This window comes from Falco peregrinus, chromosome 12 (assembly GCF_023634155.1).
Source record: "Falco peregrinus isolate bFalPer1 chromosome 12, bFalPer1.pri, whole genome shotgun sequence".
Taxonomy (NCBI): Eukaryota; Metazoa; Chordata; class Aves; order Falconiformes; family Falconidae; genus Falco; species Falco peregrinus.
Window position 1 is genome coordinate 12825519 of NC_073732.1, and position 14270 is coordinate 12839788.

Here is a 14270-nt window from a genome sequence, read left to right on the forward strand (position 1 = left end):
GTTTTGTTTCTTTTTTTTTTTTTTTTAAAAAAAGCAAACCAACTTCCTAGTCAGAAGGATATATTCTCTCAGATAAGCCAATAGTCCTGGCAGTGTGTTAGAGAAATTGGCTGCACTGTCTCTCTGTTCAGTTCCTTGGGTTGCTGTAAAACCTACTTGAATTCAAGCCACTGATGCAAGACGGGGAAAAACACCACCACAAAAAGGGAAGCATTTACAAGGCAATTGCCACTGCATGTGGCAAGTCCCTTTCTTAGCACAAGAACAGTCTGCTGCGACTATCTTCTCAGTTAGGATAAAGCTTTTTTTGCACATATTGATAAATCTGCAGCTGGACTTGTGCACAGATCAAGATTTCAGCAGGTAGATCTGAAATTAAGATTGCACTGGGTCCCTATAACCTTCCCCTTTCCGAAGGTGAAGCATACCCACTTTGCCTGCATCTGAGAAACGGGCTTATTAAAACAGATGTGTCACAGGCCTGTTGTGAACATTGCCAGCAACATCTGTCTCGTCAACACTGGAAATAAAGGTGGGAGAAGGCTGCCTAGGTCCTGGGTGGCCCAGCTCTGGTGGCAGATGGGTGAACTTCCCACTGCTGGCATGCTGGGCAGGCAGAGCTGCAGTCTGCAAGTGCTACAGCTCTTTCTCCTTCTCTGGTACTCAGGACCCAGTGCTGGTGGGAACCTCCTCTCGAAGTGTTAGAAATGCCTGTGTTAGTTCCTTTTGCCTCCCTGAAACTCAATGCCATTTCAAGCTTTAAAATTTCTTCATTGCTGTACTACATCTAAAATGGAAAAAAAATGCATAAAAGTGGGAAATTGATGTTTCTCAGTTATTTTACCCTCTTAGCTTTCTCTTGAGTAATAACAGATCTAGATTTTCAAACCACTGTTTGGTTTGAAACTAAACTTTTAGTTTGGAAATATTATCAAATTGAAGACCAAGGAAAAAAATCTTGGAAGGAAATTAAAGTGTTTTCTTCTAAAAGTAGAAGTCCGGATTTTATACCAGCAGCAGTGATTTTACTTGGGACAGGATTCATATACTTTGTCTCTTCAAAAAAGGTTTTTTTCCTTTCTGTAAGAATTTCCTTATTATATGCATTCCCTTTCCCTGGGACTTTTCTTAAACAAAGCACCAAACCAAAAAAAAAACCAACCAACCCCAAAACCCAGCTTTGCAAACCCAGGGAAACTGCAGAGTTCTCCCAAATGTATGATTCCTATTGCACAGGTTTCATTTTGACATAGAGATGTGATGCTTGAAAACGTCTCCATTTTCTCTGTAAAGGGATAAAATCAATGTGTTTCCAAATAGACAGCTTATATGAATGACTATTTTATTTTTAACAGAAGTCTGCCAGCTATGTGCAGCTGGGTGTTTAATTCATACTGAAAATTTATGCAAGAAATTTCTCTTATTGTATTCACAATTTTTTTTTTTAACATAATCTTAATTTCAGGCTTAACTCCACTTTAACAGATGCTTTTGCCCATGAATATTATTAATAGACAGTTGTCCTTCCTTTAACTAGTGTGAGTTTCCTGGCTTTGTCGTCATGTTCCCATTTAAACCTCTGGGGGTTTTGGGGCCTTGTCATGGAAAAAGATTATTGTTGTGGGATGGAGTTTATTTGGGTGAAGCCGACAGGGAGCCAGAAAAGAGAGGAAGTGAGCTGGTTTGAGAGCGCTGGAGTTCATGTGATAAATGACATTCTTTACTACCCTGTCACTGCTGGAGCAGAGAGATACTTCTCCTTTCTTATCTGGGAAGCCCTGTGCATGTCCTATGTCCCCGGCGGGGCTGTTGGCTGTAGCAGTTGGGCTCTGGGACTGGAAGGAGCCTAGAAAGACTCTTAAGCAGGTTCTATAATGCTAACCCTGGGGGTTGGGGAAGAAAATCCTTGTATATGAAATCTTTTCCCTCTTCTGAACTCAAATGAAAATGTGAAACTTCTTAGGAGGACCTGAACCACTATTGTTTCATAATTTTAATCTAAAATTTAGTTTTGAATTTGGGTATAGTTTACAATGTCAAATAATATTCCTCTATGTTAATATTTAATCCGGCAAGGATATAAATGTGCAAAACTTTAACCAAAACAGAGCAGCAATCAAAATGATTAATGTTGGCTTGTGTTCCGTGGAGCTTTTAGTGAAATCAGTGCAGTATTGTGCAGTGGTTTTTTTTTTTTTTTTTTTTTTTAAATGTAAAGGTGCTTTTTCTAAGGCAAAACAACTGAGCAGTGGTTTTGATCAGTTCTATAGCAAGTGCCCTGCAACAATGAGAGCTAATTTAACTACGCTTGAGTTGCGATGAATTCTGTAGTTTATGGAACAGTAAAGGTTAAGACTGTCCAAGGGGAAATGAAGTAACAAGGTGCAGAAAATGGACCATCAATGCATGTCAGACCAGAAGACTGACTTGTTCCTGTAAACTCTTGCACTGGCTTTACCAGTTGTCTGCATTTTTGAGACAAGGAAGAATGTTTTGTATTTAGAGGAGAACAAAAGGACATGACTGATTTTGAGGGCACGAGGGTTTATGGATACCTTCAAAGGGGTGATGCTTGCTGACCTTCACCTTCTTGCATGTATAGCGTTTTTCAAAGATTTTGAGGCATATCTGCCCCTTCTGAAGGGGGCAAGAGGGAGAGTGGGCCAGTGCAGGAGGACAGTTTGCCATCTGCAGGGAAGCATCAGCATAACACTGTGACAGGCGCTGGGGATAAGTGCTGGGAATAGTCAAATTGTTTCTCCAGTCCTCGGTGGTGGTGGCTTCTTGTCAAACCAGTTTACCTTGGAGGAAACTATGGAAATAGAAGCCTCTGCGGGAGGAGAGTGGGAAGGATGTGTTTCTTGTCTGCCTGGGATGGCTGTTGTCCGTGCAGGTGTGGGCAGGGTCTGATCAGGCTCCTGCACCCTTGGGAGCTGGTGTGGACTAGGTCATCCTTTGGAGAGGCCTTCACAGAAGCCTGCTCTAGGGAAGCTCCAATGCTTTATCCCCCCAGCACAGTTACAGGCAACTGGTGCCTATAATGTCTGGGAAACTAGGGTAGAGTTTGCGGTATGATTTGTCAGGTAGGTGGAAATAGGCCAAAAAATCAGGAGCTGTACTTTCAGAGAGGTAGTTATTCATGTGTTTTCTTCATGCAGCTATGGCTTGAAACAGTTTAAATTATATCATAGCTGTAGTTTAACTTGCCAGTTATTTGGTGATATTAATTTCTAGATAATACAAAACCTTGTTGTAAGGGCTGTGAAAAGGTAGGTGATGTGTTAGTGAAGTTGGCCAGTTAATCTTTCATTAGAAAATCTTATAAGCCTTCTTAGTTTCAGAAGGTTTGGGCCTCCATTTAATACTGCAGAGCTGCATGATGGCAAATTCACGTAAACCAGAGAATTATTTCACTATGGTGCAAAATTAAAGCATTAGAGCTTCAATCCTCAATTTATGCCTGAAGGAGAGAAACCTCATAGATCTTATGAACAGTTTTCCCTGTATGTAGTATATCCCAATATAAATTGCAGAGCTCATCTGTGTTTGTAGATGCTTGTGGAGAATATTCTGTTCATGCTTTCAGAATTTGGAGGAACAGATGGTGAAAGCTTTGTCTAAAAAAGCTGTGTCCCAACTAGGGCTTTCAACATGAGTAAATCCTGGATATTAAAACCATAAAGAATCCAAGAGCTTCAGGCATTGCTTAACTCTAACAACCACATCTCTAGCCTTGCACTACCACGTCCTGAAGCGGCATTTTTCTGTACAGGAAATTTCTGAGAATCTCCATCAGCTAAGGCTGTTATGTGCACGAGACCAAATAGCACAGAAGGCATATGCTGGAGCAGCCATGGAAAAATAAGCTGCAACACATGCTGGGCTTTCACGCAAATCCTGGCTTTCCTTAGAAGTCATGCAGACTGCTCCACATGGCCTTGGCTGAGAGGCTGAACAAAAGATGAGGTCAGCACTCCTCAGGCTTGCCCAGGTCTTAGCCTGGTTCTTAAGCCTTAACTTAAAACAAACAAAAAAAGGGGGGTGGGGGGAAGGAAAAAGAGGGAGACACTCCCACTAAATCCAACAACTGTGGCCTGAAGGGGGTCACTTCTGTTTAACTCTCTGAATTATTCCTTATGCAGTAACAGTCACACTGCAATGGAATAGTTTTGTTCTTGGAGCAGGGAGCTTATTGTGCTGGTCAGAGTAAGGTGCATTTCATGCTGCACTTCTGTCTTGCAAGCCCCACTGGGAACAGTGGGTGTTTTGACACTTCCTATGGGCTAATTTCAGCACGACTTTAAGGCTGCAATAGGTTTCAGTGTGAGTTGCTGGGTATTCATCACTTCTAAAAACTGGATTATTTAATGATGAGCCTGTGAATTTTAGGAGCTGAAATTTAGGCTCTCTCTCAAAAATCATATTAGGGTTTAACATGAAGCAAACCTTTGGACAACGTTGGACTTCTAAAAAAAAAAAACAAAACAAACGAATGACATTAGCGAAGATAAACTGGGAGCTGTTATAAGCTGCTCCAACCTATCCTCGATCAGTTTCCTGTAGGAAATGAAGGGGAAAGTGGTGAAGGGGAGGCTGTGTGCTGCTGACAGCATCTGGATCATTCCTGCCCCAATCATCAAGGCTGCAGCAGCATGATTGCAGACTGTTTGCTGGCTCAGGTCACCCACTTAGTATGGTGGTTAGTGCAGCAGATTGAGGGATACCAAAATAACCTTCTAAGGAACGAGACTTCATTGATAAATCTAGAAATCATCTGGAAAGCCTTAAGGACAGAACTGATTATTGTAGTGGTCTTCCTTACTCTCATTGCACACTGTTGAAAATTCTTTTAAGAAAAGCACCTAATAAAAGTCTTTGAGGTCATTCAGATAATACTCATGATATGTTAATTTCTACATCTTTCAAAGAGACACATTAAATTGGTGAGTAGTGGCTATTTCTAAGAGCACCAGTGGATCTGTGTCTGTTTTTCTTTAATAAACCTTGTTAACCAGGGTTTAAGTGGTTTCAGAAAATGGTGCCAAGTGTCTGTGGAATAAACCAAGTTCTTCTCAGACTTTTGATTAAGGTGGGACACAAAACCAACTTAAAGTATATTATTATTGCTTTGTTCATGCAGATACATTTGGATTGTATATTAATGGAATGGACTATGTCACCGTTTGTTCACTGTGGATCTTGCATGAGCATAAAGAAATATTCCAAATGACTTTATAGTTGTATGTACAGAAGGCAAAAACTTCTGTAAAATGGCTATAAGTTTTATTCCTTGGGAAGTTTAGCTGCAAACAATGCTCCTTAAGTGGTGTGCGGGGTTTTTTTTATTTTATTTAAGTGAAAGTTAATTGTTGGCAAAGGTGGCTTACAGTTATCCTCCAAGGGCATCTGAAAGTACAGTAACTAAGCATCAGGGAATCTGCATCTGTGTTCCTGCTTGTATACTGAAGTCTTCTTCCAGTGCTTTAGAACTTCAGTTTAGGAATAGACCATTGCATTCTCCAATGAGCCAGGTCAGTGCGAAGCCCTGCCTCATGCTGGCATATGGGGGAAGGTGGGGGGTGGGGATGCTCGCGCAGAGCGGGGAGGATGTTTGTTCTGAGCCAGATTTAGGAAGTCTGAGCATCCATGGCATATTCTCCATTACTGGTGTCTAGGCCTGTAAATATCAGGCTCTCAGTGTTTGCAGACAGATCTTTGTATTAAACAAAAAGGTTAAACAGGAGTGTGTGTGTAGCTTTTTTTATTTTTTTTTTTGCATAGGCCTTGATGGTTCATTCAGCAGAAACTAGAGTACTTGTCTCAAGTGCCCACTTCACATTAGCTTCTATCAGAAAATGTGCTTCAGTCATTTCTCAAATCAACACCAGCAGCAGGGCTCTCTGAGTACCAGGAGGCAAACGTGCCCAGACCATGAAACAGTAAGAGCACAACACCACTCTCCCTACTCTGCCAGCCAGCCGGAAACCTCTGCTTGGTTTGTTGCAGATAGATGTGAGCTCCCCTATGGTGAGAGAGCCTTCCCTCCAGGAGCTGCCCCAGGCTGTGGGAGTATGCACAACGGGGAGAAGGCAGCAGTTTGGATTTAGGGTGTGTATATCGGTGCTACTCAGTTATTTTCTGTGTGCTGGCACCCCCCAGCAGTGCATGTAAGTTAGTGTGCCCTAGCTTTTGGAGACTAAACTGCATCATCCTTACTACAGAGAATGTGCAGACAGATTACTCATATGACATTGCTGACTGGTTCCGAAACTGTGTTCGTGTCTCCCTCCCTGAGAATGGTTTCTGTAGCCTTGCTTAAGGGTTTTTGCTCTTGTTGGTTCCTGTAGTAAAAATATGAGTGCTTGCTCTTAACTTCACTAGCCATACTGAAGTGCCTAAAGGATATTGCCATGTGTTTGACCCACCTGTCTTCGGGTGTGAGCTCTACTTTGGGTGCAAGTTATATAGTTCATGCACTCTTGCATCATATTGGCTTCTTTTTTGAAGAACTATTAAAGTTGTTGGCTGTGGATGTTGTGTGGAGGAGGATAAGGACTTCATCAAATTTTGCTAGGCCAAGGGGTGGGGGAAGTAAAGTTCCATCTTAAAGGTCAACCAGGGAAGGTGAAAGAAAACTTGGTGAAAGAAATGAATAGCTGGTGAAGGAGGTAGAGATGAAATTAAGAAGGCTGAAGAACTTATATCTTCAGTTGTTTTTCCACACTTCTGCAAATATCAGGCTTGTGTTGCTTTTATTGCTTTGCTAACAGTGCTGTTGAAGGATTAGCCTTTCACCTGGGGTCCTTTTTCTTCATTTTCTTTAAATTTGGTCAACCTTCAGCTAGCAGTGGTGGTTCCCTTTAGGTCTGTGGAAAGTCCAAGTTTTTACATTTTACAGTGCGGTAGTAGTGTCAGGGATACAGCTCTAGCAAAGTTTTTAGAAGTGTGCTTCAAGCTAATTCTGTTTCTCACTACTGGCAAATACTTAATTTGGGTTTTAGTCTGCAGTTGCTATGAATATCTTTCTAATCTTTTTCAATTTGAATATCTTTGGCACTGATTCTCCCCCCCCCCGTTCCCCCTTTCCTCCTTTGATCATTCATGTATTCATTTCCTTTTCTCTCTTCTATATTTTCATTTCCAGTCAGGCATGTATTCTAAAGTACTGGGTTATATTTAGAAGGTACTGTACCTCTGGAATAAGAGATCTCACTATGCTTATGGGATATTATCCTATTTCGACTTGCTTATGTATACCTTGTCCTAGGACTGCATAATGTCTAATATCATGGCATAAGGTTATTACTTTCAGTGTTTAGGACTCTCTAGTTTCAAATCCTTATTGAATAAAGTACCAGTATTTTCTTTATGTCCATCTGCCTTTGCTGTAGCACACCAGAAGCAGCCAGCTATGTGGTAAAGAATGATGTAGAACTGTAGCTGGAAAACACTCCTGGGTGTTCCCTACTGTTGCTGGCACTAGAATTTCCAGCCCTGCCTCAGAAGGATGATGTTAATTTTGACTTGCTTGGATTTGGGATACTCTGAGGCCTGAAACAATACTTGTTCTTCCATACCTCGGATTTGATTTTTGTAGGGGAATGATGTTGACCAGTGACTGAATTAATTAGGTGGGGAAAATGTTGCCTCTGCTCTGACACTAGCGATAAAAGATTTATTTGAGCCGAATCATTCCTGTAACACATCATGCAGCAGATCTTGTGCAGCACTCACTGTCTCCTCTGGTGTGCAAGAGGGAAGACTGTCCAGAGCCGGGGTGGGCTGGTGTGGGAGGAAGTCAGTGTGGTGGTTAACAGTGGGATAGCTGGCAGGGTGTAATTAGAAACATGAGTACTGTGGTTTTTTTCTGTGGGCTTCCATGGAAGTATGAGACTATCTTGGCTGGTGGCTTTTTTAGCAGTGTAGCTGCAGTGTGCCCGTGCTGATGGTGCCAAGGGGCTGTTGGGAACAGAGCCAAAGTCGGAGGTGGGAGACTTGACACACCTTAAGTTAACTGTAGGAAAGTCCTTGTGCTTTTCATATGGGAAAGACAAGTATGAGCCATTGATTTGCAGCATGGAGGTGACAGATACTTTCTTCTGCTTTTTGAAGACTTTGTTTGTGCTTCTTAACACATGCCAGAGTGTCCAGTAGATTGTTTTAGATCTGGAAATGTGATTTGCACGCTAGGCTGTTGGTGGGGGTATTCACTTGTCTGTTGTCTGTTGTTGCACTAGGCACATTCCTTCAATCATTTGAAAGAGACAAATAAAGACAAGTACTACATTGGCTGACAAAGCTTTCTTTCCTACTGCTCAGAAACTTGCACACCAGTATGTGATCATGATGTAAAAAAAAAAAAAGCCCACAAAACCCAAACAAGCCAGTATTCAAGGAAAAACATGTTCAAATGTTTAACTCTCCTGAACAGTAATATCTACCATGAAAACTAATAATTGAGCTAAAGGAAGCAGGGGGATTTCGTGATCTGAAAACTGACTGGTATTGGGACTAAGGCTGTGGAAATCTGGATCAGCTGGAGAATTTTCAAGTTCTGAAAGACTGTTTATAAAATAAAAATGTTGTCAAGTCTTTTACAGTTCACTGAACAGAACTCATGTCTGTTGGGATTATATTGCCAGAGATGAGCTTGCTTGTGTTACTTAAAATGCTCAGAACTGGTTTGCTTTAAGATGTTGAAAAGGGCTATTTTCTATTTTGCTGGAAGGAATAGGGGAAAAAGAACTTTGTTTTTAGAAAGAGTAGTTTCCAATCTCTGAATCGAGTATTTAAGATACGTTGTTCTCTGAAGTCCATAATTAATATTTGTATCCCAAGAATTCTCAGTTCTTGTGGAAAAAAGAATTCTGAAAGCACACGTGCAATGCTCACGTGCATCTAAGATACTAAAGTATATCACTGTGTTCATGTTGTACCCAAACGTACACAGCAAACAGGATGTTACAGGCTCAGTATTACTTGATGGCTGATAGCAAAATACAGAACAGCTTTCAAAAGGAAGGAAAGACCTATTGTGCATACTATCCTCAGCTCAGCAAGGCATGTAAGTTGCTAGGTGGAAAGGGTATGAACTGCTCTCACGGCTTCAATGCAATTAGTTTAACAGCTTAAGTAATGCACGGGGTTAATCAGTTCACCGATGATAGCATTGATGTGGTTACTATGGAAAAGTTTGAGCTTTTAGTGCAGCAATATAAATGTCTGCTTCCAATGGGCCCTGCTTTCAGTGGGGTTACTAAATGCTGCACTTCTCTGTCAAAGTTAACAAAAGACATGATATTTCTAGAACCATAGAGTCATTTAGGTTGGTAAAGATCTTTAAGATCATCAGGTCCAACCGTTAACCCAGGACTGCCATGTCCATCACCAACCCATGTCCCTATGAACCACATCTACATGTCTTTTGAACATCTCCAAGGATGGTGACTCCGCCACTTCCCTGGGCAGCCTGTTCCAATGCTTGAACACCCTTTCAGTGAAGACATTTTTCTTAATATCCAATGTAAACTTCCCTTGGTGTAACTTGAGGCCACTTCCTCTTGTCCTGTTGGTTCTTATCTGGGAGAAGAGACCTACAACCTCCTTTAAGGTAGCTGTAGAGCACAGTAATGTCCCCCCAAGCCTCCTCTTCCCCAGGCTAAGTAACCCCAGTTCCCTCAGCGGCTCCTAATAAGACTTGTGCTCTGGACCCTTCATCAGCTTTGCCCTTCTTTGGACACGTATTAGAAAAAAGAACTCCAGGGATCAATCCCCACTGTTTGCAGCTGTAATAGATCTTGGGTGGCATCTGGTGGCAGATGGGGCCAGCTGCCATCTCTGTCCCACTGCCTGGACAGACTCTAGGTGTGCTGGCAGGGTCTGGGGGTGTGTCTGCGCTCCCCATGCTCAGCAGAGTCTCCAGTGCTGGGAACCTCTAGGGCTCTGCAGCTGCTGCTGCTCCTACTGTTGCTGTGGCCCTGCATGAGCATGGAAGCGGTCATGATTATGATGGGCCACTCTGTCATGGTCATCCTCTACCTGCAGGTGACAGATGGCCATGATAGGCCCCTGGCAGAGTGGGCGGGTGACAGTGACTTTAGTGCAGCCCAGAGCTGGATGCAAGCATGGCAGAATGCATGCCATCACAGATCCAGTGGGGCCTTTGAGGGCACCCAAGCAGATGGGGCAGGTGTCTCCCCACGAGGAGATCCTGGCAGCTCCCAGCACTGCTGGCTCATGCCTGGAGGCCTCCGTAGCTGCTGCTGGAACTTGTTGTCCTGTCAGCCCCTGGTGGCACTTGATGTCTGGTCTGCTGCTGGTAGAGGTTGATGGCTGCCACTGGTGGGACTCTGTGGGTCCTTGGCTGCTGGCAGGTCACAACATCTGGTATGTTGTGGCAGGACTGGATGGCTCAGGTGCTGCCCATGGGACTTGATATCTCATGTGCTACTGGAAGTATGTGATGCTGGCATGTGTTGTTGCCCACTGCAAGAGACGTCATGGTGATATCATGGGGCTCTTTAATGTTGCTACAGTGTCTTTTTGGACTGGCTCTGCTGTGTAGCCAGGATTCATTTTGCTGCTTCCAACCTTTAGGTAAATATTCTCTGCAGTTCAGTATGAAATTTCAGTTATTACTGTGATATTGCAGGTTTCCATCTTTCCTAACACTTTGGCCTTCATCCTGAGTTTGCAGTAACTACGTTTTGACAATATATTTTACATTTCATTTTCCAAGCGGTGTTTTATTAGATTAACTCAGATAGGAAGGATAGCTTCACATTTATCACAAGTGACGTGTATGTTCAGTCAAACATTGTGTGATATTGAGTAGCTCAAATCTCCAGCGTATGAACTGTAAATTAACATTAAAGGCCTCTCTTAACATCCATTACCCTGTTTAAACAGTCATGCAGAATTACTAGTTGATGGTAATTTCTCCTCGAATACAAATATATCATCTATTCTAATATTGTTTTAACTCTTTTGATCTGCTTGTCATGAAAAGAACATCTTCAAATTAAGAAATGGCAAGGCAGAATAGTGTAACATAATTGAGAATTTTATTGCCAAGTAGAAATTTCAGGTTTGCTTGCAGCTGGGTTTACTGATTTTCCTAAAAGCAAGTGACACTTTGGTTGCCAAGCGTGGTCTTGGAGGATAAGTACTCATCCTGTGAGGACTGCTGCTTAGCATAAAAAAATCTGACCTGTGAAGTATGCACGCTTCTGCTGCAAGGGATGACTTTCTTTACTAAGTAAAGTAGTCCTTTAAGGCATCCAGGTAGAACAGTGTGAGGAGTATTCACTACAGACTTTTTTTTTTTTTTTTTTGATAAACAGAGAATTTCAGAGCCCAGAGCTCTCAATTTATCATGCTGCACAACTTTGAGAAATTTGGACAGGCATAATAAATAAATTGGTAAAACCCCTGTAGAGTATGCTGCAGGATGCATTTGAGTAGAATCTAAGCAGAATCATTGGTGAAGAGCCTGTCATTTCCAGTTCATGTAGCAGTTGTGGAAAAACAGCTTTGCATCTTCATAATACCGCAGCAGTTTATTGATTTGCGCTATAATCTAAGGACTGGGATATGTGCTTCCCAAGGAGCTTAAGAAGCCGGGTGACATGCACTCAATACTTCTGAAGATTGAAATCAGAAACTCTGTGTACTGAAAGCAGGACTGTGTTAGCACCCATCTACGATAATATCTTCCCACTGTGGTGCCACACATTCACCTTACTGCAGTGTGTCTCTCTGTACCTGCTTATCCTGCCTCCTGTTATCCGTGCTGTCTCCCACCGTATGCTGTGGGGTGCACAGGACTAGGCCATGAAACTTGACCTCCCTATTCATTCTCCATCCTCTCTTGCAACCTGCTGCACATCTTTTTCCCACCTCATGCAGCTAAACAAGGCAAAGCAGGGAGCTGGGAATTCATTAGTTCTCCTCGGAACTTGTTATCGTGCCTGAATATTACTTGTTTTAAACCACATGGGGATTAAGATCCTTTGAAGTTCCTTGATTAGTGTTTAGGGGAAAATAAAATGCCCGTTTAAGCTTCTGATCTTTCATAAAAGCATATAGAATGCCAGTGTTCAAATTTGTTTAAAACAGCTGTTCTAGAATCACATTTAACCAGAAATTAATTAGCCTGGAAGAGAATGACTAAAACTTGATTATATTAAGTTTCTATTTCAGTTTCCATCTGTGGTGAAATCAAGACCTATTCAGCTTTATGATCATTCATGGAGATAGCGTGATTTTTTTTATTCTTTAGAGATCAAAAAATTCTTGTTTGCTTATTGTCTTTGTGTATTAAGAATCACCTGATTTAAAAATGCCTCATGGTTTTAACTTTCTTAGTAGGAACACTGTCATGCACAGTTAGTTGAAACTTCTGCAGTAAGAAAAGGCACGTGCTCTAACAACAGAAGCCTGGCTCTATCCCTGTATTCGCCCTACTTAGCTGATATGCGCAAAAGCTGATATGCTTGATAATATGAAATGCTTGATAATAGTATATGGCAGCTAGATGTATGTATGGTTGATCAGTTGTTTATCCAGTTACTGTGTTTATGCAGGCAAAATTAACATTTCATACCTAAGCTCTCCTCTTGTTTTTTATATCTAATCACCACTGTCCTCATCACTAGTATGATACTGAGTGCCCAGTATAATTAGATGGACAAATTTATCCTTGGAGCAGCCAGTCTTAAGATATAGCAACTTTGCAGAAGTATTTGATTAGAAATTACTCACTTTCCTTGAACAACAAAAAAAAAAGAAACAGTAGACTTCTTAAAGCATACATCCAGAAGAATCTTGCAAAACAACAAAACTTTTCCTAGCATGTAAGCTTTGTGTGCTGCAAAGCTGTAACAAAACCTTGTGGAGTAATTGTTATTTAAATAGTGGTTGTGCCTATTCAGTGCAGCCATAAAAGCAGGTCTGTTGCTGGTTTCATAGACTTCAGTGTCTCCTATCAACATTCAGTTTGGGGCAGCCTGGGGCAACCCTGTATGGACTAAGCTATAAGGTGCATGTAGAAAGCAAGCGTTAAGCTGGTTGTCGGGAAAAGTCTATACTGTGAGCACAAAGGAGCTTGATCTATCAAGACTGAGGTGCTGCACTGCATGTTTTAAGTATTTTTAGATCATGCCCAGAAAAAATCTTTTGCTTATTCCTTAGTTGTAATAGCTACTGGAGCAGTAGTGATCCGTTCAGGACCAGCTGCGTAAGAAGTGATGTCATCATGTGAGCATGAATGTATTAGCAAACTATTTCTCTCCATTCTAGCTGACTAAAGACTATAAGCAACATTCAAAGGCCTGCAGACATGTGAGGAGTGTGGTACAGTCAAGTACCATTGAGACAACATGTGATTGTAATGGCTTTACAGTGGGCTGACAGTGCCACATCTTTTTATTAAAAACTGCTGCAGTCAGAAAACCTGCATATTGTTGGTGAGCTCTTTCCTGGGGGGAGAAGGCATTTAGTTGGTAAAATCTAAGTTTTCTTTGATTTTTGTGCTTAGTAGGTATTTTAGAGTCATGCTCACGTAAGAGTATCTTTTGTTTCTTTGTCTTAGTCTTATTTCTTGTGATTAACTTTAAGCTGTTCATGCCAATGAATTAATCTAGGGTTGACCTGCGATGTGTTTAAACTGGAGTTTGTACCCTCCTAATCCTAGGTCTCCTTCATTAATATCTTCCTTGCCTGTAGCCTGGGTGGAGCCTGTTCTGTCCTGTGCTGGCACTGGTATGTGAGCAGATGTTTCATAGTTTTCAGTCAATTCATCGTTATTTATGATATAATCTGTGTCGTCATCCTTCAGTTGATCCTGTATTCAAACAAAGAAAAAAATCAGAGGAAGGGAAGGGGGGACTGGTGAGGAGGATTTTTGTTAAAGCTTAAACTATGAACAAGTCTGACACAATTCCACTTTCATTTTATTTCCTTATTTGCTTATTTTTTTCAGGTTTTAATTTAACATGTTGATTAAAGCAAATAGCTGCTTACCATGTTCTGCTCTCAAGCAGAGTTGAGAAACATAACCTACCCTTCAGATCTTTATGTAACTTCACTGCTTAAATATCACTGATGGGTAGCCAGTACTTTCAGCATCTGGCTGAATTATTTAGAAAATGTCATTCATATTTGAAGCTCACAGTATTAGTAGCCATTCTTGGAAAGGTACTGCTGCACCTTCTGGGACATTTTCTCCACAACCCTGAAGAAACTGTGTAGTCCTTAGCCTTAGCTTCTGA

At 41.6% G+C, this 14270-nt stretch overlaps 1 protein-coding gene across 3 annotated transcripts in view; it reads right to left on the reverse strand.

Annotated features, from left to right (window-relative positions):
* Nucleotides 1-8286: 8286 nt before the first annotated feature.
* Nucleotides 8287-14270, reverse strand: part of SLC9A9 (solute carrier family 9 member A9) — a 214204-nt gene continuing 208220 nt past the window's right edge. For all 3 annotated transcript variants that reach the window (XM_027787215.2, XM_005237721.4, XM_055817589.1), the window contains one exon: nt 8287-13843. In XM_027787215.2, the coding sequence (XP_027643016.1) occupies nt 13640-13843 (204 nt within the window). In that variant the 3' untranslated portion in view covers nt 8287-13639. The remainder of the gene's footprint in view (nt 13844-14270) is intronic.